This window comes from Grus americana, chromosome 2, assembly GCF_028858705.1.
Source record: "Grus americana isolate bGruAme1 chromosome 2, bGruAme1.mat, whole genome shotgun sequence".
Taxonomy (NCBI): domain Eukaryota; kingdom Metazoa; phylum Chordata; class Aves; order Gruiformes; family Gruidae; genus Grus; species Grus americana.
In genome coordinates, this window is record NC_072853.1 from 90,542,019 (window position 1) to 90,569,446 (window position 27,428).

At 43.6% G+C, this 27,428-nt stretch overlaps 1 protein-coding gene across 1 annotated transcript in view; it reads left to right on the forward strand.

The window, feature by feature from the left end:
- The window catches only part of CDH20 (cadherin 20), a 120,888-nt gene extending 93,965 nt beyond the window's left edge, over positions 1-26,923 (forward strand). Inside the window, exons 5-12 of the mRNA XM_054815687.1 lie at positions 1,026-1,193; positions 3,029-3,216; positions 7,335-7,588; positions 12,529-12,665; positions 15,216-15,337; positions 17,206-17,323; positions 23,698-23,949; positions 25,431-26,923. Of these exons, the coding sequence (XP_054671662.1) occupies positions 1,026-1,193; positions 3,029-3,216; positions 7,335-7,588; positions 12,529-12,665; positions 15,216-15,337; positions 17,206-17,323; positions 23,698-23,949; positions 25,431-25,930 (1,739 nt within the window). The 3' untranslated portion in view covers positions 25,931-26,923. The remainder of the gene's footprint in view (positions 1-1,025; positions 1,194-3,028; positions 3,217-7,334; positions 7,589-12,528; positions 12,666-15,215; positions 15,338-17,205; positions 17,324-23,697; positions 23,950-25,430) is intronic.
- Positions 26,924-27,428: the final 505 nt, after the last annotated feature.

Below are 27,428 nucleotides of genomic sequence, written 5' to 3' on the forward strand. Positions count from 1 at the left end.
GAGGAATGGTTCACACTGGGAGGACTGGAGGTTTGACAGCTCTGAAACGTAGGCTTTCTGCACCTTCATCCTGGCAGAGAGACATGGGGAAGGGCAGGAGTCAGTGGGGGCAGCCGGGTGAAAAGGCCGGGAGTGCATTCACCGACAGACGTGAAGCCCAAGGGAAAAGAAAGAGGAGCACTCAAACGCCGAGGCAGACACCCGACAAGCTCGGGTGAGGCGAGGCCAGTACCGCGGGCAGAGGCCGGGCACCGCGGATGCGGGCAGCGGGAGCCGGCAGGAGCGCCCGGTAGCGCGGCAGCCCCCGCGGCAAGAGCCGCTTCCCCAGGCGGCGGCGGCGGCAGCGCTGCCCGGGCCGGCTGCTCGCAGCCTCCATTAGAGAAGTGTTGCTGCCACCTCATGTCCTCTCGCAGTAGTGTTACCCCGAAGGAAAGGGACCCTCTGCAGGGTGAGGGGAGCAGGGTGACCAGCCCCCGCCTCCAGCCGCCCCTTCCCAAACCAGCGGTATCTCCCCAAATTCTGCTCTCATAGCCCCCAGCGTGGGTCCCGAAGGGCCCCAGCAAAGCCCGTGGACTTATGTCAGGTTGCCTCCAGGACTGCGTGTGTAGGGACACTCTGGAAAACTCGTCTTGATGTATCTTTTAAGTAATCACATCACTTCCACCTTTTGTGCGGACATATTTATCCTGAGCAGGGCCTTAATTCAGCATAGCGCACTCTGTTCCCGAAATATTTTTCCAGCTCCCTTGGAAGGCAACATTTTAATTTTGAACAGACAGCCTGCCCCACAGCTGATGCATTTTAACTGGGCTTCTTTAAAATTCACACCTTCTGTTAACGTAGATTTAATTTGGGTGAGTTTTACTCTGCCAGGAAAGGTGAAACCGAATACGGAGTCTGGTCTCATTCTTGACATAGGGAGTACAATGCAGGAGCAAGACCACCCCACCTTGTTTGCATATTCTTTAACTGCCATTTCTTTTGTTCCCTAACCCCCTTCTCCCCCCACCCCCCCAATCTCACAGGCTTAATTAGGACAGCTCTAATGAACATGGACAGAGAAGCAAAAGAATATTACGAAGTGATTATCCAGGCCAAGGATATGGGCGGACAGCTGGGAGGATTAGCTGGAACAACCACAGTCAACATCACCCTCTCTGATGTCAATGACAATCCACCCAGATTTCCACAGAGTGAGTACCCACTGCATCAGGACGGGCAAAAAGGGGTGACTGAGTTGTACAGCTGCTGTTTGCTCTCATTTCAGCCATTTTTCAAACTCGGGATAGTGACAATTAGAGATGGGCAGAATTTCAGATCAATGAAGGAACTTTTCCTTCAGAAAAATGTCAAAAGGTAACATTCACCAGCTTGTCTTTCAGAAAAGGTTTCTAACCTCCAAAATCATCAAAAACAACACTTTTTTTTTAAAGGATGGGAAATTAATTTACAGAAAAAGGAAAGGAGATCTTTTGTGTTCCTAGACTGCTCACGGCCATTGCCGTTGGCTGCTAATTGCTGCCCTGCTTCTGTTTTCATCCTATCTCCAAAAGGATGTCTGTCAAATCAGGGACATGTGGCAGTGCTGGAAGTTGAAAGATAATTCATTCAACACTCTAGCCAGGCCGCTGCAGGGGAGCGTCTGGTAGCCGTGCCACCAGTGTGGAGTGCGTTGTCATACAGGCAGCCCTCCCGTGAAGGTTCATCTAAACCTTGGCAATACACAGTTAAACCCTAAGACATGTAAAAGTCACAGTTAATGGAATGCAAAAATAATAAGCAACTCCATTATTATCAGTAAAGTTACTTTGTAGTTACAAAAGTGAATCTCAAAGCACGATTTGCAATATTTTACTCTTTCTTTTTAAAATTTTTTTAGATCAAATTTACCTACATAATTCTGTATTACTGTTAAAAATTGGACAGAAACTTTTTGGGTTTGATTGAACTAAATCTCTCAAGGGATATACTTTTTTTTTTAAAGCAAGCTGATTCTTTTGGTGGTGTAGATCAGTCTCAAGCCATCTTGGTTTTGCTGTTTTTCTCATCTAGCTGAGAAATGAAAACTCCTGCAGTTCTTTTTGTTGCTATTTTTCACCATCTGTTTTTGCATGTTGCACTGCTAAATCAAAGCATTCCACTAAGATCAGCAAGAAGCCTCAACTTCCAATTTTCTTCTGTCAGTGCAACTTGTTGAATGCACCATTGCCAATCCTGTTTTGAAAGTGGCATGAATTGTAACTTTTTGATATCAAACTCTTGATTAAGAAAAATGAGAACGGATCAAACCTAATCCTTGGTGTTATTCTGCCTTATAAGGCTCAATAATTGGTGTAGTCAACAGAATGCAGCAAGAAAGATTTGAACATAATGTATGATGGCAGACAAGTATTTTAGATCCAACGTTTATATTTTTTAAACACGTTTTTAAAATAGCAGCTCTCTTTTTCCCCAGGCTTGCTGCTAAGCAAATTAGTGATGTACCAAATGTGCTCAAGACAGTGTTCGTAGGGAGAGGTAGTATATTTTAGTAGAGTACCTGGTAACTTTGGAAGAAAGGCAAGCCTTACTCAAGTTTGTACAGACTTGAGAAAGGATTTGTGGTGCTCGAAACTTGTGTGTTTATTCCGGCTGTACAAGCTGATCTGATAAAAGATGCCTGGCCTATTAAATCTGTTTCATATCCTGCTTTCTATCATGGCTGCAGCAGCACTGGTGTTAATTGCCCTATTTTTCTAGTTGAAGTTCCCATTTTCAGGTATATTGCTGTTTTGAAAAGAACCTGTTGAACAAACCTGTTGATATGAAAAACACCTAAATAAAACTTTCCCAGGCAATTCAGTCGGGCTGTGGCTTTTTAAAGGAAGTCACAACGCTGTTGCAGCTTTGGGAAAGGTACTAGAGGCTCCCTGCAGGCTATGCAGTATTGTGGCCCGCCCCGATCTACTCTTTGCATCGCTGTGCAGTTTTCCGTTCCTTTTCACAGCCTGGTTTTTGCTCCCCTCTCCCTCTCTGCTGCTTTTGCCAGAGCACTATCAGATGAGCGTGCTGGAGTCCGCTCCCGTCAGCTCCACTGTGGGCCGCGTGGTTGCTAAAGACCTGGACGAAGGCATCAATGCGGAGATGAAATACAGCCTTGTGGATGGAGATGGACTGGATGTATTTGATATTAACACTGATCCTAATTACCAAGTTGGCATCATAACTGTGAGAAAGGTAGTAAAGTTTCCTTTTTATAGTAATTTATATGCCTAACAGTCCTGGTTACATTTTATGTGTGCAATATTCCCTTATGCTTGTAGTAACTTGCTTCCCATTACATGACAGTAGCCCCTTTCCTGCTATAAAACACAATTTTTTTAACATTCATTGCTAAAATATGAAAGCAGACTGCGTTCCTAGGAGCAACCTTTAAAAAGTGAGGACAGCATTAGCATAAACCTGTCTTTTCCCACAAAAGGAATGTTCTGATTCACTATTTATCTATTTAAATATTCTCTGTAGCTTAATTATCCTACAATGCAAGAAATTAGATCAATATTTGCATTTGAACTGTACACATTTTTCACTCCGGTGTCCCACAAACAATAATAAAGCATGCCTTAGAATTATTTATAAACCAATAAAACTCAGGCAGCTTTTTTTTAATTGCTGCTTGAAGATCCATAAATGCTAATTAGGCTAGAAGAAGCTGTCTTTAAAATGGCAGCTGTGAAACTGCTAGTACTCTGTACCTCAGGCTATGCAGAAAGGAATAGAGTATTTTGCTTAGACTCCCTGCTATAGGATATTTATTCTACAATCTTACATAAATGCTAGAAGTTCAGCTCTGTTTCTAGGTTATGAAATTGTAACCATATTTCTGCCTAAGCATAGCTAGTGTACTAATAAGGAAGTATAGTCTCCATTTAAATAGCCTGGGACTAAATTGTGCACTCAAAAGGAACAACACATGAGACAGGTTTGACCCTGCAAGCCTCAATGCCCTACAGCAAAGCATTTAAGCATGTATTTATTTCTCCAACTCTTGTTCACACACACTAGTCTCTAAAGTAAGCGCACGCTCAAGTGCTTTGCTGGGATGAAATAGATGTTGAGTGCAAACTTTAATGTAATTTTTCACTTATTTATTGATGAAAGAAAATAGTTTGTTTGGAATAAATGTGTCGATAAGCTTGACTTTTGTTATTATGAATACAGTTTTACTAGATGTTCGTGTATGTCAGGAGGAGGAGTTATAAAAATTTATGGCATCAATTTATGGCAGATATGTACTGGCATCAGATACACACTGCTCAATCCACCTACTGTACATAAATGTTTGTAAAATTCTATACATGCCTGTAGTTTTTTGTAATGTTATGATTATGAATAGCCAAACATCGGGAAAGTTGTCCTTTGGATCCACTCAAGAAAAAAAAAATAAACTGGTGCTGATAGAAAAGACTATCAAAATGGGGGAGTGAGAGGAGAGAGAGAGAAAATTTCTAAACCCAGAATGAAATCTTCTTTGAAGGAAAGCAAAACTTTCCCTTTCATTTTTCTAGACAGATTTCCCAAACAAAATAACTAACACTTCTATCATGGGCATCAAAAAGTCAGACTTTACAGTTACAGATAAGACCACTGCTTGCGGTCTTGTGACCACTTATCTCAGCCAACTAATCCCACAAAACGTTGAGTGCTTCCCGAAGAGTTACAGCTCCTCCAGAGCTCCCCGCCCATGAGGCTGATACTCACCCCAGTGACAGCCTTTCCCTTCTCCCTGCCTCCGCTTTCGCGCTGCCCATAGCAGGCAGGGGGGTGGGTTACCCAGCCAGCACGGAGCCCAGTGCCCGGGGACCCCCGCTCTGCCCTCCCGCCCGGCCGCTGCCCCCGGTCAATCACTGTCTCACGGCGGTTCCTGCTAAATCCTGGCCGCGCGGTGCAGCTCTCGGTGCCTGTCTCAGCACTGGGGGAAGGAGGACGAGGACAAGGCGGGGTGTCCGTGGGATGCCTCTCCTCTTGGCTGTATCTTGCAGCACGCTTGGTTCGCAGGAGAAGGCAATCTTCTTGCCCTCCCCACGGGACCAGTGTTGGAAAGAGGTTTGAACACACCCATGGAAGATAAATCTGATGGGGGGGGGGCGGCGGTGTCGAGGCGTTGGCACGTGAGAGGATCAGGAGGGAAAGCCACGGTTGATGATGACGGAGGCCAGAGCAAACTGTCTGAATTCAGGAGCATCAAAAATGTGATGGCCTTGCACACTTGTTTGATTTTCTCACTTTTTCAAACTAGGTAATTAAGATTTTTCCTAATGCAGTTGGGTTTTATAGTTATTATGTGCTTGTGTGATTTAACTGCTCTTTTTATTAAGTTTTTTAGTGTACATGCAGTGTTTCTCACACAGTTTTCTTCACATGAGAAACCATGAGATACAATGGCCTCTTTCTTAGTATATGTTTAGGCAGCTTTGCATTGCACATTCCTCGCCAGATGGACAGTAAGTGTTGCTTGGTCACGTGAATATATTTTATTGCTATTTTTACAATGCATAAATATGGTAGACCGTAATGACTCTGCAGTAACGGATAATATGTTTGTAGATCTAGCGAAATCCTTGCTGACAAGTGCTATGCCTACAGTAGTCACTGATTTACCAGGTGGAACTAAGAGGAGTGGGAGTAAGTTTCAGATCATCTGTTTGTACCTCCTGCCACAGGTTGCACAGTTCATACTGTATCGCTGCACAGCATCTCCAGTTATGCTGGACTATCATCTCCCCCAGCACAAGAAAACCAGTTCCCATTCCAGTCTTCATTCCTCCCTCCCATGTACTAAATGCTGAGTGAGTTTTAGTTTTATAATTTCAAGAACTCCACTCTTTCATCAGACATTCCTATGCAGGACATCAGTACTGGTAATTTTACTGTGAAAGCTTGAGCTTTTGTATGTCACTGCAATGTTTCCACTTCTGAAGAAAGAAGCTGTTGTGGCAGTAGACAAGTATGGAAGCCTCCACTGAATTCAGAGGGTGTTTTGGGGCCCATAGTATATACTCCTGCCATGCCCGAGCATGTGAAACTTCTGCAAATGTTGCTTAAGCTAATACATGTCCCATGGCCACAGAATTGGCTGGCTGCACTATTGAGCAAGGCAGAAAAGAGATGGGTTATGACTGGCCATGGAGGATTTCACTGTTATGGGAATGATCTTCGCACCTTTGACTTCCAGTTGCTTTGGCATTCTCCTCCTTCTCTATTTCCCTGCCCATGTCCTTGCCCCAGTCTGGTGGTAGGTCTTCAAAAAGAAAGAGCTGAATAGGGAAGCATTTATTTATATTATTGAAAAGTTCAGTGCCAGCATCAATTATTTCTATATCTATGTTCACCAAATAAGTAGTTTTATCTAGAAAGGAAATCAAATTCATGAAACTACTAACAGAGGAAGCTGCCTGCCCTTTATGCATTATCCCAGGAAAGAGAATTAAAAAAAGCCATTCCCACTCCTTGTTTCAAATGATACTTGAGTATTTAATACAAAGTGGAAGGGCTCTTGCAGGAAGAAGTCAGGGTAGCTCATAGTGCTCTGAAATTCAACTATTCTCTAGGCAGGGAGGAGATTCAAATCCTAGCATTCAGCACACCTGGACTATGAATCTGTGCTTAAGTCACTTACAGAAGAGGTGAAAAATCCCACTTCTAGAAAGGATGGATTACTGATACCAACTGGAGCAGGATCCCTGAAGAGAGGCTGACTGTGTTCCCTGCTCCCACTGGAGCCCTTTAGCAGCAGGCAGACAGGAGACAAGACTCTGATCTCCTCAGGGAGAAAAGAGGATGCTAACTGGGACCTCCACCTCATGTATGAGCATCCTTATCCCTGCCACCAGGACCCATTTTTGAGTAACTGACTCTTTGTGTCTTTACTTTATTTTCAAGTACTCCCATACTGTTTCTGCCTGTATTTTCCTGAGAGCGGCATGAATCACACTGCATGAATCACAATGCAATGGTAGTGTGGCCACTTTTATTTTCATTTCAGCAAGAAGAATGAAAGAATATGTATCCTGAAGTGATCTGCAAATATTTGTCCTGTTTTTTTCAGTTCAACTGTCAAATTAAAAAAAAAAAAAGTAGACAGCCATTTCTAGTACTACTGTCACTCAATGCTTTGTCTCCATCTGCAAATATTTATCTTTGTTATCCTTATGATTAAAAATCATAGTAAAGACATTTTAAAAAAGAAGCATCAGTTTATATTAGAGGGCATCTTTTACTTCTGTAAATTAAAATTATATGTCCTAAATCATATGGCTCAGTGTGCCTAATGCCAGCTATATTTTTCTCCTCAGCCTTTAAGTTTTGAGAGCAAGAAAAGCTACACCTTGAAAGTAGAGGGTTCCAACCCCCACCTGGAAATGCGGTTCCTGAACCTGGGTCCCTTCCGCGACACGACCACAGTCCACATCAGTGTGGAGGATGTGGACGAACCTCCTGTGTTTGAGCCCAGCTTCTACTTTGTGGAAGTGCCTGAGGATGTGGAGATTGGAACGACTATACAGATCATTTCTGCCAAGGATCCGGATGTGACCAACAACTCCGTCAGGTCTGTCCTCTTTTTGCGTGTTCCCCCAGGAGCACTCCCTGGTACTTTTGGTTGGTGGGGCAGTGATGGGGCTGAAACAGGAGGAACTTTCTCTTTTTACCCAGTAGGTTTAGTCAAACCAGATCTCACACACTGAGGGGCTCTGCTACGACTGCCAAAGCAATGCAGAAGTTCACCCTTGCCTTTTCTGTGGTATGGAGAACGTCTGCATCTAGAATTGAAATGAACTGGTCAGGCATGACCTGATAGCGTACATTAAAAACAAACCCCAGACTCTCATGCCTTTGCTGGCAAAAAACCTGACTGCATCGCTGAGAATCTGCTGCCATACCAAGGGGAAAGTAATCAACTGACTTCTCCGCTTTCCCCCTTCTGTTTCAAAGCCTGCCTTGGTCAACAGCTCAAATACACAGCTACTTTTGGAGTAGATTGAATGCATACTAATAAATATTCATGAGCCATTAAATTATACCAGCAGTCCTGGCTAACTGGGGAGGTCTCAAGTGACTGCAGGTTAGCAAATGTGACACCCATCCACAAGAAGGGCGAGAGGGAGGCTCCAGGGAGCTATAGGCCTGTCAGTCTGATCTCGGTGCCAGGGAAAGTTATGGAGCAGATCATCTTCAGTCACATCACGCGGCATGTACAGGACAATCAGGTGATAAGGCCCAGTCAGCATGGGTTTATGAAAGGCAGGTCCTGCCTGACTAACCTGATCTCCTTCTGTGACAAGGTGACCCATTTAGTGGATGAGGGAAAGGCTGTGGATGTTGTCTACCTAGACTTTAGTAAAGCCTTTGACACCATTTCCCACAGCATTCTCCTGGAGAAACTGGCTGCTCATGGCTTGGACAGACATACGCTTCAGTGGGTAAAAAAACTGGCTGGATGGCTGGGCTAAAGAGTTGTGGTGAATGGAGTTAAGTCCAGCTGGTGGCCGGTCACAAGTGGTGTTCCCCAGGGCTCAGTTTTGGGGCCAGTCCTCTTTAACATGTTTATCAATGATCTGGACAAGGGCATCGAGTGCACCCTCAGTAAGTTTGCAGATGACACCAAGTTGTGCAGGAGTGTTGGCCTGCCTGAGGGTAGGAAGGCTCTACAGAGGGATCTGGACAGGCTGGATCGATGGGCCCAGGCCAAGTGTATGAGGTTCAACAAGGCTGAGTGCTGGGTCCTGCACTTGGGTCACAACAATCCCATGCAAGGCTACAGGCTTGGGGAAGAGTGGCTGGAAAGCTGCCTGGCAGAAAAGGACCTGGGGGTGTTGGTCAACAGCCAGCTGAATATGAGCCAGCAGTATGCCCAGGTGGCCAAGGCGGCCAACAGCATCCTGGCTTGTGTTAGAAATGGTGTGGCCAGCAGGACTAGGGAAGTGATTGTCCCCCTGTACTCAGCACTGGGGAGGCCACACCTCGAGTCCTGTGTTCAGTTTTGGGCTCCTCACTACAGGAAAGACACTGAGGTGCTAGAGTGTGTCCAAAGAGCAACGAAGCTGGTGAAAGGTCTAGAGCACAAGTCTTATGAGAAGTGGCTGAGGGAACTGGGGTTGTTTAGCCTGGAGAAAAGGAGGCTGAGGGGAGACCTTATCACTCTGTATAACTCCCTGAGAGGAGGCTGTAGCCAGGTGGGTGTTGGTCTCTTCTCCCAAGTTACAAGTGACAGCACAAGAGGAAATGGCCTCAAGTTGTGCCAGGAGAGGTTTAGATTGGATATTAGGAAAAATTTCTTCACCAAAAGGGTTATCAAGCATTGGAACAGGCTGCCCAGGGAAGTGGTTCAGTAACCCTCCCTGGAGGTATTTAAAAGACGTGTAGATGTGGTGCTTAGGGACATGGTTTAGTGGTGGACTTGGCAGTGCTAGGTTAATGGTTGGACTTGATGATCTTAAGGGTCTTTTCCAACCAAAAAGATGCTATAATTCTATATAGTGTCTGGTCAAAGCTCCAGAGCTAGATATTCCCATAAGGAGTTAAGAAAGGTAAATGTGTATTTACAGCCATGGGAGCTTCATAGCTGCAACTCAGCAAGGAGCCAAAGGAGCAGATTTGTGTGATCACAGCTCTCTTTTCCATAGTGGCTGCCAAGTCAGCCCAGTTTATCAGAGAGAGAAGAGCGTTTTCCTCTGAGGCCAGCCTACATACTAATTTTCACAACCTGCAGAAGCTCCAGGTGACTGCAAGTTAATAATCCCAGCAGGTTGGCTGCTTCTCTGATCTGATAAATGCTTTGGGTGTTGAGCTGCTGTTTGCCTAATCTTGCATCAGTCCAGCTTCTGAATTGTCTGCATTCGGCAACAGTCCTGGGAAATACAGGAGGGAGTCGAAACGCCAAGTATTTGGAGGTTTTGAAGAAAGTGAAATCCATATGAGCAACACTGGGCTTCAGCTAGGAGATCTGAGCAAACACGAAACCTGTTCTTCTTAATGATATTGCTTTCTGTGTTGCTGCTTTAATTATTTTTCTCATCTCTGCTACTTTAATATACCTATTTGTCTACCTTTATTATAAGGTTATCATACTTCTCATGACATTGTCTCAAATTCTTCAGTAAAACTAAGTGTTATACTGTCTGCGTCACAATTTCATTACCCTAAACTTTTTTCCACCTACATCCTATTTTGCTGATTACTGTCTAGCATTATCCAAACACTGCAGTGCAAACAGCTTTGTGCTAATCTGCTTAAAATAGTGTAAGAATAATTCTGCGGACTATCAGAGGGTAGAAGTGTTCATTGTTATTTTTAATGAGGTTTTTCTTAGTTTTCTTCAGAGCTTTCCAGTGACTACCCTTGATGAAACAGCAATCTATAAGGCACAGAATGCATCACCAAAGATGTATTAAAAAAAAAAAAAACAATCCAGCTGCAAATATGCAGACTCCTTCACAACTCTGCTCCTTCCCAACTTCCTTCCTCCTTTTCTTCCCATCTTCCTCCCTTCCCACTTTCCTTCTTTTCTTCTGTCCTTCCCTTCTTCCTTCCTTGTATGTTCAAGCATAAATGATTGGGGTAGCAGAAACAGGAAAAAAAATAAATAAATACCAGTTGTAATGCTATCTAAAATGCAAATGTTAGGAACTGGTTCTCCTTGCCTCTTATGTGGTCTCCTCCTTCCATGCCAAGTTTGCGCAGTATCAGTCTGGCAATGTTTCAGGCTTCCTCTGCATTCACGTTGCACAGGGCAAGGCAAGATAAGAAAAACAAAATCCCAGCTATATATTTTGTTACACAAGATTAAATCCATCTGAAATTAAAACTGTGATCTGACCACTCCTTTTGCCATTTTTTCAAGTATGGAAAAGACAGGATACATTTCTGAAACGTTTACTATACAGGGGGGAACTCTCAAATCCTCATTTTTCCAGTGTCCAGTATCTGGGCTCTCACACCATGAAATTCTGACTGTTGGAAATATGCCATGATTGTTGTTAAGTGATTCAGGGAGATTACCTAAAGAGTATGGCAGAAACGATTGCGAAGGAGCGGGTATTATTAACAGGAGAACTTACATGGAGAATCCAGACAGACTCCACCTGTGCCTCTTGACACCGGTGATTAACACCGCACCGCTAATCACAAGGCCATATTCAATTTCAGATACTTGTTGGCCTTAAACTGTCATAGAGAAATCCTTTTTATAGCCCTCATACAAGAATAATTATTATAGCAAAATATAGCAACACTCGTACTTATTTCCTAAATAAATCAAATGCCTCAGAAATCTCTTTATTTAAGAAGAGATGGGAAGGAAAAGGAAGCAAACCTGCCATCCCACCCTCTTTGATTTTTCTGGGGAAAAATGTGTAAAAGAATTTCCCATCAACATAGCTCAATAGCATTTTATATCCCAGTTTAGTAAGTGCCTATATAAAGATCAGGCTGGCATGCCTGTATCAGCGAATGCATTTGTGCTGAAAGAAGAAAATTCAGAAGAACAAGCCCCGTTCAGCATCTGTTATGACTAATGCTTTCAATTCCCATCAACTTTGAAGAAAGAACCAACAGAAATGAGAATAAGTCCGGGCTCTGTTCTAGGCTGTGGCATTTACATAGGCACATGCGTGGCTTTTGCCAAAAGATCCCTTACCACACTGACATAGCGGGCTAGGAAGGCAACTCGTACAAACTGCTGTTAAGAGCAAGGTGGTGCATATGAAGGGTATTGAGTATTTTACACACCCTGCGAAACGGTCCCTCTGACCGAGTACAGCAGCGACAGCTGTTAATCGGCTGCCTCCCTGCCCAAGGTACCACCACACTGCCCTGCTCACAGGTGCGAGAAGCTTGTTCCCAGCATTAAACTGACATGATGTTGGCCAGGCGGGTTCAGTGATTATGATGAATCAGCTTCACAGAGGGAGCTGGTTTTCTGGCTGGATGACATGAGAAAGCCAGTCGTCATCCCCGTTGTGTTGACATGGCTCAATAAATAGGATGGTCCAGGATGCAGGTGGAGTTTATTCCCCTCAAGGAAGAGAGAATACAAAAGCACGAGGGAGGGAATGGTTCCTCCTCGTCAGCCTAGATGCCCAGAGAATAAGCTGATGTAAAGTCATTTTCCTCCTGTCTGAATTGTGCCCAAGGAAAGGGCATAATTATTTTGCTTAGAAAAAGAAATCACACTCCTCACTGACAGATTTTCTCTGTAAAGCAGATGTTCCTGTGCTGAGCTGTGCCTTGCTTTGAGGCTTCTTGCTCTAAATCTTCCTGTCTTCCAGCTCCATCAAAGTACTACTCACTGTTAAATGCCGTTAGCCACATGAACTCCGAGTTTTTCGAGCATCTCACTCTGTACCTATACAAGTCAATGAAGCACACAACTAGGTTGTGGAAGGATGTGGATCTGCTATGTATGACATTATTCCTGCTGGGGTACTTTGTTGGCTATAGCACACAGTTTTCACAAGGGTTGCATAATATTTTTAATATGTACTCTTGCAGATACTCGATTGACAGGAGCAGCGATCCGGGGCGGTTCTTTTATGTCGACGTTACATCAGGAGCACTGATGACTGCGAGACCTCTCGACCGGGAGGACGTTTCTTGGCACAACATCACTGTGCTGGCCGTGGAGCTGAGTAAGGAGAATGCAGACTGTACATAGATTAAAGAGATACAATAGAGAAAGCAGGCTGAGAGACCTGAATTCAGCAATTCACATGTTCTTGTGCACTGACTGGGAAGCCGTATTAACTGAATTACCCTTCTGACATTAACAAGCGAATACTGCATTTTATTTATTTTTTTATGCTCCTTTTCACAGGGTGGTGGGAGGAGTAGAAGCTGCCAGTTAAATGCAGAGTGCTACTTTCTAAATTCACTAGTATTCAAGGGATTTATTTAAAACTCTTCCTGATGTGTTTCTGCAAGAGCTCTATCTCTCCAGAAGCGCTGGGCAGCTAAAGCAGACGCTGCAAAGGCTGCACAGCTGCCGAAGCTGCCAGTCCTACCTGGAAGGATTGAGTGGTGCAGGGACTGGTAGGCAGCAATGATCCTGCACTGCTAGGTTACTAGTTGAAAGCTGCTCTGGATCAGCAGCAAGTAAATGTCATCACCATCTGCTTACTGCATAAATAATTTGGTGCAGAGTGCTTTGGGATCTTCTAGTATGCTGAATTTGTTATGCTTTTGGGTTTTACAATGAGCTAAAATTCAGCTCAGGATTCATCCGTGCCAGGTATTTACCGAGGGTACCAGAACAAGGAGATGCTGATCATTTCATAGTGTCAGTATGAAAAATTTAGCTGAGTTTGAAATACTAACAGATGTGAGCTTCATAAAGGAGTTTGGCATATATAAGCAAATAAAATAAAAGGTTCTCCCAGTCTTCACCTGAAATCTCTTTTGTCCACATCGCTTTTGCTCAGGATCTCAGTTCATCTGCTGAGGGGCAGCAGCTTTTCAGAAGTTTGCTGCCAATAGCTGAGTCATGCCTCATGTCTGAGAGAGCTCCCTGCATATCCAGGCTGTATCACAGATATGGGGCAGTTTGGAAGGAAAAAAGTTTCAAGAAGCTTGCCCAAAATGCTATCAGCGTACTTGAAGTTAGCAGAGGGAATATTTCACAAGAGTCAGGGGTGACTCTGCCATGTATTTGCAGGCACAAAGTATTTCCAGCACACGATGCCTTTCTGTCCCCTTTTTAGTAGTGAGAGGGGTTGGTGACATGATAGGATCTCGCCCTCCTCTGTTCCAACGCTAGTTTTATTTTCAGCCACCCGTGGCCATTGCAATTCCATGTAAATCCACATACACACACGAGTCTGTAAAAGCTGCCCCTGCAGCAGCCCTCGAGGGTGAGAGCAATATGAAGGCATGTCTTCCTTTGACTCATCCTCCATCAATCCTGTCGGTTTTGCTCTGTACATGTGCAGGACAATATTTTAATTTAGTGACTAGTTTCAAAAATGTCATAGTTGTGCACTCCTGAATAAAGCTCCTAGTTTTAAAAGTTAGATCAATATTACTAAGAGTGTAAATGCAGACATTCGTTTGCCACAATGACAGGTGTGTTAGCAAGATATATGGATATGTGGGAAGCTGAAGGATTAAATTATAAATTAGGGAGAAACAATATAGTTTAAGAGTATTATCTCAATGATACAATGTGACACATATTATGGATACAGTACATTGAACATTTAAGAAAATTTCAGAGTGTAAGAAAATTCTCTATTGTTTATATGAACATATCATTTCTTGCTATAAAGAGAGATATATTTGGAGATAAATCCACAAAGTGGTATGGCTGAAAAGAAGATGGGAATACTAATTTTTAAGAATTTTCTGGATTCTTGCACCTTTTCTGACCTCTTAATAATAAATATCTTTTTTTTTCTTTCTGCTTAGAATTTCATTTTATCATTAAATACGGGAAAAAAGATGTTTCAGGGCAGAAAAACACAGTAAGAAAAAAATATTATGTGGCCACTTAGTTTGGAAATCGTGAAGATATGTGAAATGATGTATGGATTTACTGGCAAAGAAAGCTAATGAACCAGTGGGACAGAAATATCACAAATGATGTCATGCAGAATGTAAAATTTTCATTGCAATTTTAAGCTTCAGTGAAAGCTTTTCTGTACAATTTCATGTGTTATTAAATTTTAAACCCCCCTGTACAAAGTATCAAAGACTTGACACTATTTTTGAGTTCAAGGAACATAAATTCTGAGCAAAAACATATCTGAACTGCAGAATTACCACTTACAACAAGCTCTAAATAACAAGCCTATCCTTAAAAAGGGTCCCTTCCTCATTCATGCCACCAGTACCACAGCTCAACAAACAGTATTGCACAGTGAAATGACAATAAAAAAAAAATACAGGGCATTGTCTAAAACTTTTTTTATAGAAACAGTCCCATTGGACTGAACCAGGTTGAAGTCTTTCACAGAATTTGTTTGAAAAAGATGTAATTAGATGGGAAGCCAGGACAGACAGAGAGCAGCATTTGCAACTTCACTCCAAGTCACACAACCCGCCAGCCACCGCAGTTCCCGATGGGAAAATGTCATTTAACGTGAGTCATTAGTGGAAAAGCTGCTTTACCTCTTGAGCAGAGTGAGGAGCAGCCCCTTCCCCTTCCTGTACATTGCCTTTGTTTACGTTGTGCCTCCTCTTTCCAGACAACCCCTCGCAGGTGGGCAGCGTCTCCGTGACGGTGAAAGTCCTGGACGTGAATGACAACGCGCCGGAGTTCGCAAGGTTTTATGAAGCTTTTGTTTGTGAAAACGCCAAAGCGGGGCAGGTGAGAAACGCTGGTAACGCCAGGGGTTGGGGAGGGGACGCTGTCCTACGTGGAGACAGGGTGCCAGAAAGGGTGAGCATTGGAAAGAGGGCTCAGCTAACCACACGTTTCATCTGAACTCTCGTCAGTCCGTGCCGCTTTCCAAAGGCAAGCACATCACGCCGGGATTAGCACCGTATATAGCACATCTTTTTCCTCCCGCTGTAGCTTCCAGGCTCACTGCACAATACACTTCATGGCCGAAATAAAGCCTTCCCTCGGGCAGGCGCCAGCAGGCAAACACCCGGTGTGTCCTGTAGCAGCAACAAAGAGAGGAGAAGTGTTACGAGAAGTGCCACAGCGTCAGCCCGGCCCACGTGTGACAGACAAGGCTTGCTGTTAAAAGACCCCGTTTATAAGAGCCTTAAGCACCCCTGGACTTACGGGAGCTGAACATAACACTCTACATCAGCTTCAAAGGGGCGTCAAACTGAATCTGTTCTGCTGTGAACTGGAGATGACAGAGAGTCATAGGCAACACGGGACCTCCCGCTCCGTACAGTGTAAACCAGCACCTCCAAATAAGCAGCGAAGCCTCTTTGCTCCTCTCCTTTCCAAAACCCCATCAGAGCCCTTGAACAAGGTCTGCCTGTGTCGCAGATGGACATGAGCGCTCCCTTGCTGGAGCCGGTGCAAGCTCTACTGCTGATTGCTTGCGGGGAGGCGACCTGGTGGGGACTTGTGTCTCCTAATGCAAAGCTGACTAGCATAGTTTAAACACATAGATGCACCACTTATGATTTGTGAAGGAAAAATTATGCTAGTAATATCACTGTGTGTTCCTTGACACTTCTCCCAGCTTGCTGTGAAGCAGAATGAAATAGCTACTCACTGCTGGGACAACTGTCCTCACAGCTGTTATATATGGGATAATTTCATCTCACTAGTTTACGGGTGTCCTTAATAACACAGGGAATAGAAATCATTGCCTAGCCTTTTTCCTGGTTTTGAAGGGTGTCCTAAATAATAACTTTTCTGAGAAATGCACGGTAATTTGGACTGCTTCCTTCAGTGGAGAAAGCCAAATTCCGTTGCTGCATTTTGAAAAGTTCTGAAGTCTGTTTTAAGGTGGTGAATAAGACTTTGTGGGTCTGTCATTTTCCTTTGAATCCAAAAATAACTTTTGAATGCAAAAATCCAGGTGAAGATTTATTCCTTGTCTAAAAAGATGTCAGAATGTTTATTCAGACAGAGCTATAGCTCACTGTGCTTCAAGCTGTTAGACCTACTTTACTAAGTCTCTGTAGGTGAGGTGACAAATCTCCTTCTGGATTTAGCATTGTTTTAGTTTCTTTCCATGGTGTTATTTATTGCATATGCAGAATGTCTGCATGGTTGCCTTTTCTCTGTTTCTTTTCCACTGACATCTTGGGAAGAATTTAATTGATTTAAAATTGAGAGAGTGATAAAATAATCAACCTGAAGTCCTTTCCTACCTGCAGAATGAAGCCGAAAATAAGTATGGCCTTTCTTACAAGCTCTCTAATGCACAATGAATCTTCTGAACACCCTGGGCCCTCAAAAGAAAAAAGAAACATGCAACGGAAGCTAGGGATGCATGAGAGAAAAGTGTCTGTTACTCGAAGCAAACTGACTATCTCCTCCTTTGTTTAAAAGTGATTTGCATGATCGTAGCTAAATAAATGAAGCCTGCAAGGTTTTGAGTCTCTTCTTGATTTATCTATTGTACCTCTGCAAGACAGTTTTATTAAAATGCTCCAGTTGCTTATATTTATATATATTAAAACTATACATGTTATCTGTTTGTTTGTTTATATTATATATATTTTGCCTCTTACCTATTTCCCCTTTGTTCTCATATTCTGTAGCTGATCCAGACAGTGAGCGCCATCGACAGGGATGACCCACAGGAGGGTCAGCACTTCTACTACAGCCTGGCTCCGGAGGCAGCCAACAACCCCAACTTTACTCTAAGGGACAATCAAGGTAATCAGAGTGGACACAGACAGTTAGCTACTCTAATTTCTAATGCCTGAGTTGGACTTGAGAGGCTGTGACTTATAGTGTGTGATAAGACTGCCATTTCAAATAATACCAAGTGACACCTGGTCCTTAAAGGCAGTGATAAAATGACATATTACTTAATACACTTGAAGGTTATATGATATTTTCTTCTCTATAAATATTCTCTAGCAATAGGCCCTTTTTCTTCTTCGAGGAAATATGCCAGTGTTTTGTGCAAATTCAGGTCTTGTGGTCAGGCTGCAGGCATCTTGGATTACCGGAGTGGAAATTGCATTCATTCAAAAGGAGATGCTTAAAGGTAGGATAGCAACTGGAACTAGGAGACAAATCTGAAGGGAATTACATTGCTCTTTTTTTGTACTCTTCATGTTTTCTCCCAGGCACAGAAAGGGAAGGTTCTTGTACTGTTCCAGTCTTTTCCCCCCAAGCACTTTTTTTTCTTCCTCTTTGCACATCCTCGTTTCCCTTGGAAAGGGAGGGAGGTAGGGAGGAGATGCAGAGCCTTAGGGGGGTAACCTGGCATACAGCTAAAAGTCTGTATAAGACGCGCTAAGTAGAAACTGAAACACTAGTGGGAAGACTCACGGCGAAGAGCTGGCATTTGAGTATCCTAACTAGTGGAATTTGCTTCTTTTGGGGAAGCTTTGGTGGGTTTGGAGCCTGCAGGAAAGCCCTGCCATGGCAGGCCTTCACATGACTGCTGCTGATAGAGGATCTCCATGGGCAGACAATGGTGCTGAGGTCAGGTCCAACCAGCCTTCACCAGGAAAGAAGGACAACCCTGAGTGACCTGGTGCAGAGCTTTGAAACTCAATATGAAGGGGCTGGATTTCAGTAGAAGTTTGGTGTGTAAAGTACGACAAATCAGCAAGCAATTCCCGAATAAATGGGGAGAAAGACTGGCCACCTGCAGCATCCGTGGCCAGTATCCAAGCAGCGTGTCTGCCCCTGCTCCCTTGTGACACCTGCTTGTCACACTCATTTCCATAAGCCCCTATCTGTGTCTCTGCAGGCATATGAAAGAGCAACATAGAGGCTAATAAAGAAGCCCCTGCCTTCACTAACCAAACACGTCTTAAAACATGCTACTTGCAGATTCTGGAGCCCTCCTTCACACCATGCTAATGCTTTTTTGTCCCAAAAGCAATTTTTTTCTATAGCGTCCCTGAAGCCTCCCCACAGAATTTCTTGCATTCTTATCCCTTTCTTTCTCCCATTGTCTCCCTCTTTTTTATTTTTGAATACATATTGCCAAAATAAGTGAACAAATAAAACACAACTATTGCTAAAATATTTGGCAAACTAGGCTCATTTCATCCTCAAGGCATTGTTCTAAAAAAAGAAACTCACAAAATTCCCAGCATCAGATGCACTTTTTCTGTCTAAGGCCATACTTGCGATAATTTATAGTGACAGCAGTGACTGAATGGCTGTGCCTCCCGCTCTATATAAAAGACCAGTTTTCCAGAGCTATATATCACAAGAAGCTTAGAGTACTGTTGGTTATGAATTTGAAATAAAAATGTTAAGTATCAAACCACTGACTATTTGAAATATACACATTAAGGATTAATTTACTGCCTCAGCAATTTGGAGTGCAGTAGTCATTTCAGTAACAATAATTTATATTTATATTTGCATCTAAGGACCACTAAGGACTATATAAATTATATGACTTAGTCACAGAGGGGGTAGCTATACTGTATGTCACAGGGTGGCAAGACAAGAAACAGAACCCACCTTGCTAGTCACAGCCTGTGCACATAAACACGAGACAGCAACGCTTCCCAGGCTGTGGGAAGGCGCTATTAAGATTAGCAATTGCGCTGATTACTTGGTTGTCCAATATAGCAGTAAGAGAAACTGCAAGACATGCAGCCTTCCTGGCAACAATTAAAACCTTGATTTATACTGAGCAACAGACAGATCACAGTTTGCATTCTGATGAGCTGTTTTACATATTTCTTTGGCCCTTGTCATTTTAGTCTCTGAGAACTTCTTCAGTCTATTCATTCTCCACATATCTCTGGCAGACAGAGAAATCCTATTGTTCTCCACTTTATAGACAAGGATTCAGGGCAAGAAGAAATTAAGCTACTTACATGCCTGGTTTCCTTTGAGTTCAGTAAAGTCAGTGGGAGATAGACATGTAAGTATCTGCAAAGATCTAGGCCTAAATGACTTCCCATATGATGAAGCAGGGAATTGAGCTGGGGTCTCCCATCTCTTTGGTTACTGACATAGGGCACTGGCAAGTCATCTTCTTCTGCTTCTAAATCCAGGTGAGATTATGCTGGGGAAAAATTGGCAAAAGAGGCTTGCTGTAAGAATGGGGTGAGCCATGAAATAAACTTACTGCATTTCCAGATTAAACCCTGAGCTGATCTTCTGTTGACCCTTAAACTGCTGCCCTCTATCTTTGGGTACCAGGAACTGATGAAGAGAGCAGCCATTTTAATGGGTGAAGGCATCAGCGTCATACCACCGCCAGGCTTGTCATTGGAAGCCTCTGGCAGTCTTCTCCATTGCATTTAAATTTGTTCTAGGAAAATTTTTAGCTATTTCTTCCTTCCCTAAAACTGTGGTCTACCTCACATTTTGGCAGAGTGCAAAAGCAGTGAGCTGAAAATCCCCAAGAATAAATGTGACTCCTTCCTCAAGCTGTTGGTGTCTGTAATACCCGTTTCCTTGTGCTCTTTCTCCCACTCCTAGTGAAATATTTCTTTATAGTATTCCTAACTATTCATAATTATTACAATTAGTTTTTAAAAACTAATAGAAGTTCTGGTCTAATCATCCCCAGTTCTTGTACAAATGCATGCAGAAAGAAACCAAGCCTTTCTTGTGAGAAGAGCGGTGGTTAGCTATGATGTCAGGGCTTGGACCTACACAGTGGTTAATTCGTCACTTCCAGTGGGGCAGAAAACTGCAGGAAGGAGACACTCCATGGCTTGCTCTCACAACCACATGACGACACCACCCTGTATGCCCGCAGGAAGTGCAGCTTTCACCTCCTGCTGATCACACAGGCGCGGGACCCACCATGCTGCTATTTTTAGTATCTCTGCTCAGTGTTGTAGCTAAGTGCTGCCATCCAGCCCTCTGTGAGCCAAAGACACTGTTGGAAGCTGTGATGCAAAAATATTGTGCATTCTGATCATGCTTCCTTTTTTTTTTTTTAATATAAGGGGGCTTTCATGTCCTCACAAGCCCTCTTCTCTTAATGGCTGGGGCTTAACAGATATCAAATTTGGAAGAAAATTATGTATTCCAGTTCCTGCCATGCTGCATCACATTCCAGCATATCCTTCGCACTGCAGTAGCACATCAGATCACATTGGCTTTTGATGAGTCACACAACAAGCTTTGGCACCAACGTATTGCAGTTGCAGAGTAACAGGTAGAATGATTCTTTAGGGATGATTTGGATGCCTGCCTAGTACAAAGCAAAACAAAAGGGCCAAAACATAATGCCAAGAGTCACCAAGAGAATTTTATCACCGAGAACATTTAAGAAATGGGTGATATGGCCAGCACATCACAGCTAAAAATATATATATATCCATATATATTTTTCAATATATGATTATAGAAACTTGAGTCTGGCCTGAACAAAATTATGGTTAAAAACACTTGAGATCTCTGCACAGCTTCAGTCAGGTTCACTGCCTGTGACTTCTTCTATAGGCAAACTATGACCAGCTCAGAATAATGAAGTCTTTTTTCCCTCACAAAGAGCAATTTTACATAGAATGAAAATTTTCTGTCACCTGAATAGAATTTATGACTTCTATTGAAAGTCAGTTTAAAGAGAGTGAGTTTCACCCATGAAAGAGACATGCAACCGAATTACCACACTGTTAAGATGATTCAGACATTTCCATTGACACAGCATAAATCCAGGCACTTTGCCATTTTCTGCCCTTTGGGCTGCTTTTTCTCATGCTAAAACAGGCCCAGTGATGAAAAGATGTGGTATTAATAGCTGGGGAGCACATCCTAGAGGGCACATAAACAGTCCGAGGGAGAGAAAGCACTTGCATGTACCCCAGGAGAGAGGAGGGGGAGGTTTGCAGGAGGCGAGGGCTCCTGCCTGCAGCACGCCCCTTGCCCAGGACCCGTGGGAGCTGCAGGGTGCTGCTCTCTGCTGGGCTTTGGGACACATTCCTGAAAATCAGCTATGTCTGTCCACACCGGCTGCACATCCTCAGAGCTGCATGGCATATCAGAGGGTGGTGAAATCAGTAAACACTGACACGTAATCAGTTTTAAGCAACTTTGGGGATTTCATCTTGCACCTGGTGGTCTTTCCTCAAAGCTCCAGCTCTTGGGATCACGTGATTTAATGACACACTAATGAGTTTCACTATATATTCACATACGGACATTCACGTACACATCAGAATTTTACTCCTTCAGAGTAAAAGCTTGAAATATCATTAACGTGCAAGAAATAAAAGACCCTGAGATTCCTTTTAAAAACATGTCACAAATTCAAACTAATCTCATGAACTGTCTCAATACTTATGTGCGCCAATACTGTCTGATGCCATAAGATTTGCAGCACAAAGTATAGAACTTGGAGCATAATTTAAGTCTAGCAGGCAAGTCTAGCGAGTCTAGCTTGAGTTTGCATATATTCCATAGCTGGCTGTATGTAACACTCCTGATTTCACTCCTAAAAGCCCTCAAATCATTTCTGATGTTCAGGCTACAGCAGATAATACAGCTGATTTACCTGCATGCAACCTGAGTCTCTGCACTGAGGAAAATCACCCAAGATTTAAATTTAACAGTGAATTGACATGGAAATAATAAAGAAATGAACAATTCCTTGTTGATCTTTTGGGGGTTTTCAAAGTCTACTTGTGATCAGAAGGTTTCTTGCCATTCCCAGGCAGCAATTCCTGGAAATTTCCGTTGTGCCAATCCACCTGGGAATAGCTGATTGGCATCCTGCATTTCCAAGTATACCAAATGTATATTGGTAACAACCTGGAGATGCAGATGGCCAGCCTGTGACCTCTCTTGAACCAAGGGAACAGGAAACAAAACTAAGTACTAAAAGAAACTGCATGAAGCTCAGCTCCCAAAAATCCCACAGCACCGCTGCACGAGGTCAGGGCTTGTAGGTCTGCCAAAGAGAAGAAGTACCTGTGTTCCCCATTTATCATAGCTGGCCCAAGATTTGCAGACATGTTTGTAAGAAGGGACGATTTTCCTGCAGGTTCCTTTAGACTTACTGGTGGCCCAGATCACACTGGAGACATACAGCCTTGTGCTTTCCAAAAGTATCTGAGGCCAAAAAGCTTGAAAGTCAGCACTGACAAAATCATCACTGATCTCCAAAGATTTTTCCTGGGCACTTCTGAGATGAGAATTAAGAACAAATTCCTGAATCCAATTTCTTTCTGATTAGGAAACTTGGTGCACAGTCTGAGGAATGAGAGGGAGGGGGCTAGACAGGAATTCAAATGCCACTGGGAAATTCTGACATTTTAAAAAAACATGCTGAATATGGACAAAAAAGCCCCAAAGGTAGGAATTTCCCTTGAAATGACCAACAGCAACTGGCTGTTAGGTCACTCTCTTACTATTTTGTTTCAGCAGCATCATTTTGATTCCTTTTGATTCAAGTTCTTATTAAAAAACAGGCAGTCACACTAAATGAAGCAGAATGGTCAAATCAAAGCAGAATAATTCTGACAATGATGACGTGAAGAATTCTGACTTTTTTCAATGGCAAAAGTGCCAATGAAATTGCATGTATTTCACTGAAAAATGTTTAGTTGCAAATTTTCAAGTCGCAGCTGCGTTAGGATTCCAAGCTGTTTTTCTCCTTTGTCTTCTTGTTGCCTCAAGCAAATGGCCATGCCATGTATCAAAAACATAAAGAGAACCTTAACATGTCCACAATGGTTATACACTCACATCTCCAAAATGGTGGCAGCGCTTAGAAGGTCTAGAAAAGCTGCTGAACATCAACAGGGACAACAAGTTGCCTTCAACTGCTCGTTTCTGTCTTGCCTTCTGAAAGCTCTTTTAGCTAAATCTGAACGCTATGAGTTTGCTCTGGGCACTTTATGTCAGAAAGGGTAAAGGCAACTCATAAGGTGTGTATGCCTCACAGGTTTGGAGCTATGGCCTGAGAAGATACTAGAATAGGGGAGGCAGAGGCAAAATGCTGATTAGTGACAAACTGATAAAAAACAAAGGAAAAAAGGAGAAAAGACAAATGGATGTGGGTCTAGGGCTGATTTTTTTAATCTTCCTTCTCTGCTGAATATATTTGCTCTGCACATAAGCTCTTCTCTCCATTTATTTTCTACACCTAGACAATACGGCGTGGATTTTGACAAGGCGTTCTGGCTTCAGACAACACGAGCAGAACATTTTTTACCTCCCCATCTTGATCAGCGACAATGGCCGCCCCATGCTGAGCAGCACAGGCACGCTGACTGTGCACGTGTGCAGCTGCAATGATGACGGCATGGTGATGTCCTGCAACGCGGAGGCCTACGTCCTCCCCGTCAGCCTGAGCAGAGGGGCACTCATTGCGATCCTTGCCTGCATCTTTGTCCTGCTAGGTAAACCCTTGGCTTCTTCTTGGGAGAGGACAAACTCTTCAGTTCTGGACAGGGGGTTGCTGATCCACCAAAGGTGAAGGACACAAACACACACACATCTATGTATATGTATATATTATATGTAGACACACACATACTTAAAGGGCCAAATCAAGACCAGATGTTGTTGTCAGCTGCATATGGCTTCAGACCCTGGGGTGTAGGAATGGGGGGGAAAATATGGCCTGCAAATATTTCTGCCAGATCCCCAAAGTGCTAAGGGTGTCTGGTATGGCCCTGCTTTCCTGGAAGGCGTATGCCAGGAGGATGTAATGAGAGCTGTGGCTGGAGACAGGTTACTTTCTCGTCCTCAGCAGTTTCTGATCATATGCTCCCACAGGAAACAGGAGTGGTAAGTCCAGTTCCACCTCTTGTCTTTTGGCAGGAGATATGCCCACCTCCATCCTTTTTCCTCGAGATGCTACATTTAAATGGTGCCTGTGCTGCTATAAAGGGGATGAGCATCTTGTGTGTGTTTTGCCTCCACAAATAAATCTCATCCTTTCCTTGCCCAGGCCTTCTATGTCCCCTGTTAGCTGTTGGTATCAAAAGAACTTCAGTTCCCTCATTCACTGTCTTCAGTCATGAGATACTAGTTCAAAACACACTTTTCCTGAAATTTCAGAGGATCCAGTTTGAGGAGCAGTGAAGTAGGATATAGGAAAAATTCTCATCCTCTGTAAAGGACCCTAGATACCTCAGTCCAAAATTTCAGAATTCAAAACCTTTGCTGAGTTCTAGCCCAGGAAATACAGTCACGAGGTGACATATTTTTACAGACAAACAGGTAAAGACCTCTCGTGCCTGTATGACCACTTCTCCCCATGCTAAGAAGCACCTGCATCTCATTAGAGCCAAGCAACTGACAGTAGGTCTACCCAGCCCAAGGCAGTACCTTGTAGATAAACAAAAAAATTCTTTGGAGTAGACTAAGGAGCTAGCTCTGCATTTTGCCGTGTAGGCAGACATATCGTCATGGTTCTTCAGCACCATCCATCTACGTCACATGCGGTGCCCAACCCAAGAGGTATCCCCAAAGCAGGCTGCAAAGCCCAGCTACATATCAGGAGAAAATTCTCTCTGTGGAGCTGTGTGCCTTGCAGACAGACCATTACTGATACCTCATCTGGCTAGCTTAAAATTAGCTCAAGTATTGCTACAGTACAATGGCAAGCACCACTGGATAGACACGTGTCTAAGTGACTAAGTGTCAGAGTTAAGAATTAAGGTGAGAAAAGGGATAGGTTAGCAGGACCTCAAGCTACTAATTTTGACGAGGGAGGGGTGGATTTCCGCACCCCTCCACCTGCAAACACCACAGCCCTTTAAATCCAAGGGGCTGGCTGGGCTCTGTGAAGGGAAAACTGGGCAGCAGAGAGTCTGAAGCCCTTGCAAGATCTACCCCCTCACTGACTGCCCCGTGTCTCGGTTGCCTCCCGCAGTGCTGGTGCTCCTCATCCTCTCCATGCGGCGCCAGCGGAAGCAGCCGTACATCATCGACGAGGAGGAGAACATCCATGAGAACATTGTCAGGTACGATGATGAGGGCGGCGGGGAGGAGGACACGGAGGCCTTCGATATTGCCGCCATGTGGAACCCACGGGAGGCCCAGCTGGTGGTGAAAAACCGTCAGGACATGCTCCCTGAAATAGAGAGCCTCTCCCGATACGTGCCTCAGGCGTGCGTCATGGACAACAACGTCCACAATTACGTGCTTGCCAAGCTGTACGAAGCTGACATGGACCTGTGGGCGCCTCCCTTCGACTCCCTCCAGACGTACATGTTTGAAGGGAACGGCTCGGTGGCGGAGTCGCTCAGCTCCCTACAGTCAGTGACGACAGACTCAGACCAGAGCTACGACTACCTGACGGACTGGGGGCCGCGCTTCAAAAAGCTGGCCGAGATGTACGGTGCCACGGACAGCAGCGGAGCTCTGTGGTAACACACAAGGAACATCAGAGGGGTTTCCATGCGAAACAGTGTCCGGTTAAGTCCATTCTCATCAGATGCTTCCATGGACGTGGGTGAGGCCTCCTAAAAAAATAGCAATACGGTGCTTGGATGAGAATGGGAAGAAGGGTGCGAATGAAGGTCTCTCTGGATCAGCTTTACTCAGTTAAATTAAGTCACGTTTTTGAAACAGCGAGAAGCAGAAGGAAGAAATGTTTTTCCTGGGTTTTACAGCAAAATTGGAAAGCTCCATGACTGGAATATAATGACATTACTCTCTTTCTGTTTCCCTCCCTCCCTCTTTCTCCCTTGTACGCGGCAGCTTACTGAGCTCTATACGTCTGGGTTCAAAGATCTGTAAACTCCAACTGTAATCTCTAACTCACTGAGAAATTGCCAGCATAGAAAAGTGGTTACCCACCAGTTATTTTTCCCCCATTAAAAAGGAAAAAAAATATTGCTTGCTAACAAGAGGGAAAAAAAAATCCCACAAAGCAGAAAATTGAAACTGGAATCTCAGAGGGCTCTTTCTAAACTAAACCTCCTCTCTCTGTTGCTAACAGAGTCCTTTTTTAATCCTTTAGAAACAAGGCTGAGTTGTTGGTTTTTTTCCACCTGGCCGAGTGGGCTGGGGAAGAGGCTTTGAATTTCTGCTCTAGTTTAATGGCTGATCTATGAGCGTTAACACTAATCCATCTCCTATCAAGTTTGTGTAAATTTATTCTCGGCTCTTTACAACCATGACTCCGCTAAACTGCTCAGAACAAAACCAGAAAATCTGCCTCTTTTGCACTGTAGATGTCTCTTCCATGTGCCAAATGTGAAGATTAGATTCTACCAATGAAAGCCAAATAAATTTTAAAAAAAGAAAAAGCTATATTTGGTAACTACATGGGTTAGATGGGCTTTCCTAATCTGTGTGAGGTCAATCCAAGGGATGTTTACATACTGTAGATAACCTACTTGAACAAATGCAGTATTATAGACCAATAAATGGATGTAAGAAAATTACATGTATAAGTTTTGTATATTTGTTAATTTTGGTAATAAATATGATGTACTGCATACAGTACAATACCTTAGCACCTCTTTTAATAAAAGTTAAACAGAAGGGAAAGTCTGATGGCAATTTATTGACTACTTTGCATGCAGAAGTTATTGCTTATCTGTGGCTTTACACGCCTCAAGCATCAAGAAAAAAATGGCTCATCAGCATTGTGTCAAGGAGATAAGCCTTCAGTTTGCAGGTTCAAGCAGATTGTCTGCTTCTTTTATCGGTGTTCACTTGGACATTGTCCTTAGCAGTGAATCAGCCCAAGTGCAGCCCACCAGACTAGTTACTTTTCTATTCCAACCATGCTGAAGTCAAAAGAAAGCCTTGGCTGATTTTTTTGAAACATTATGGCTGGGACATCGAGAAGCTTGGAAACCAGTTACACAGCCCTGACAGAATCTCATGCCTTCAGAGACATGACAGATTGTAACATGCA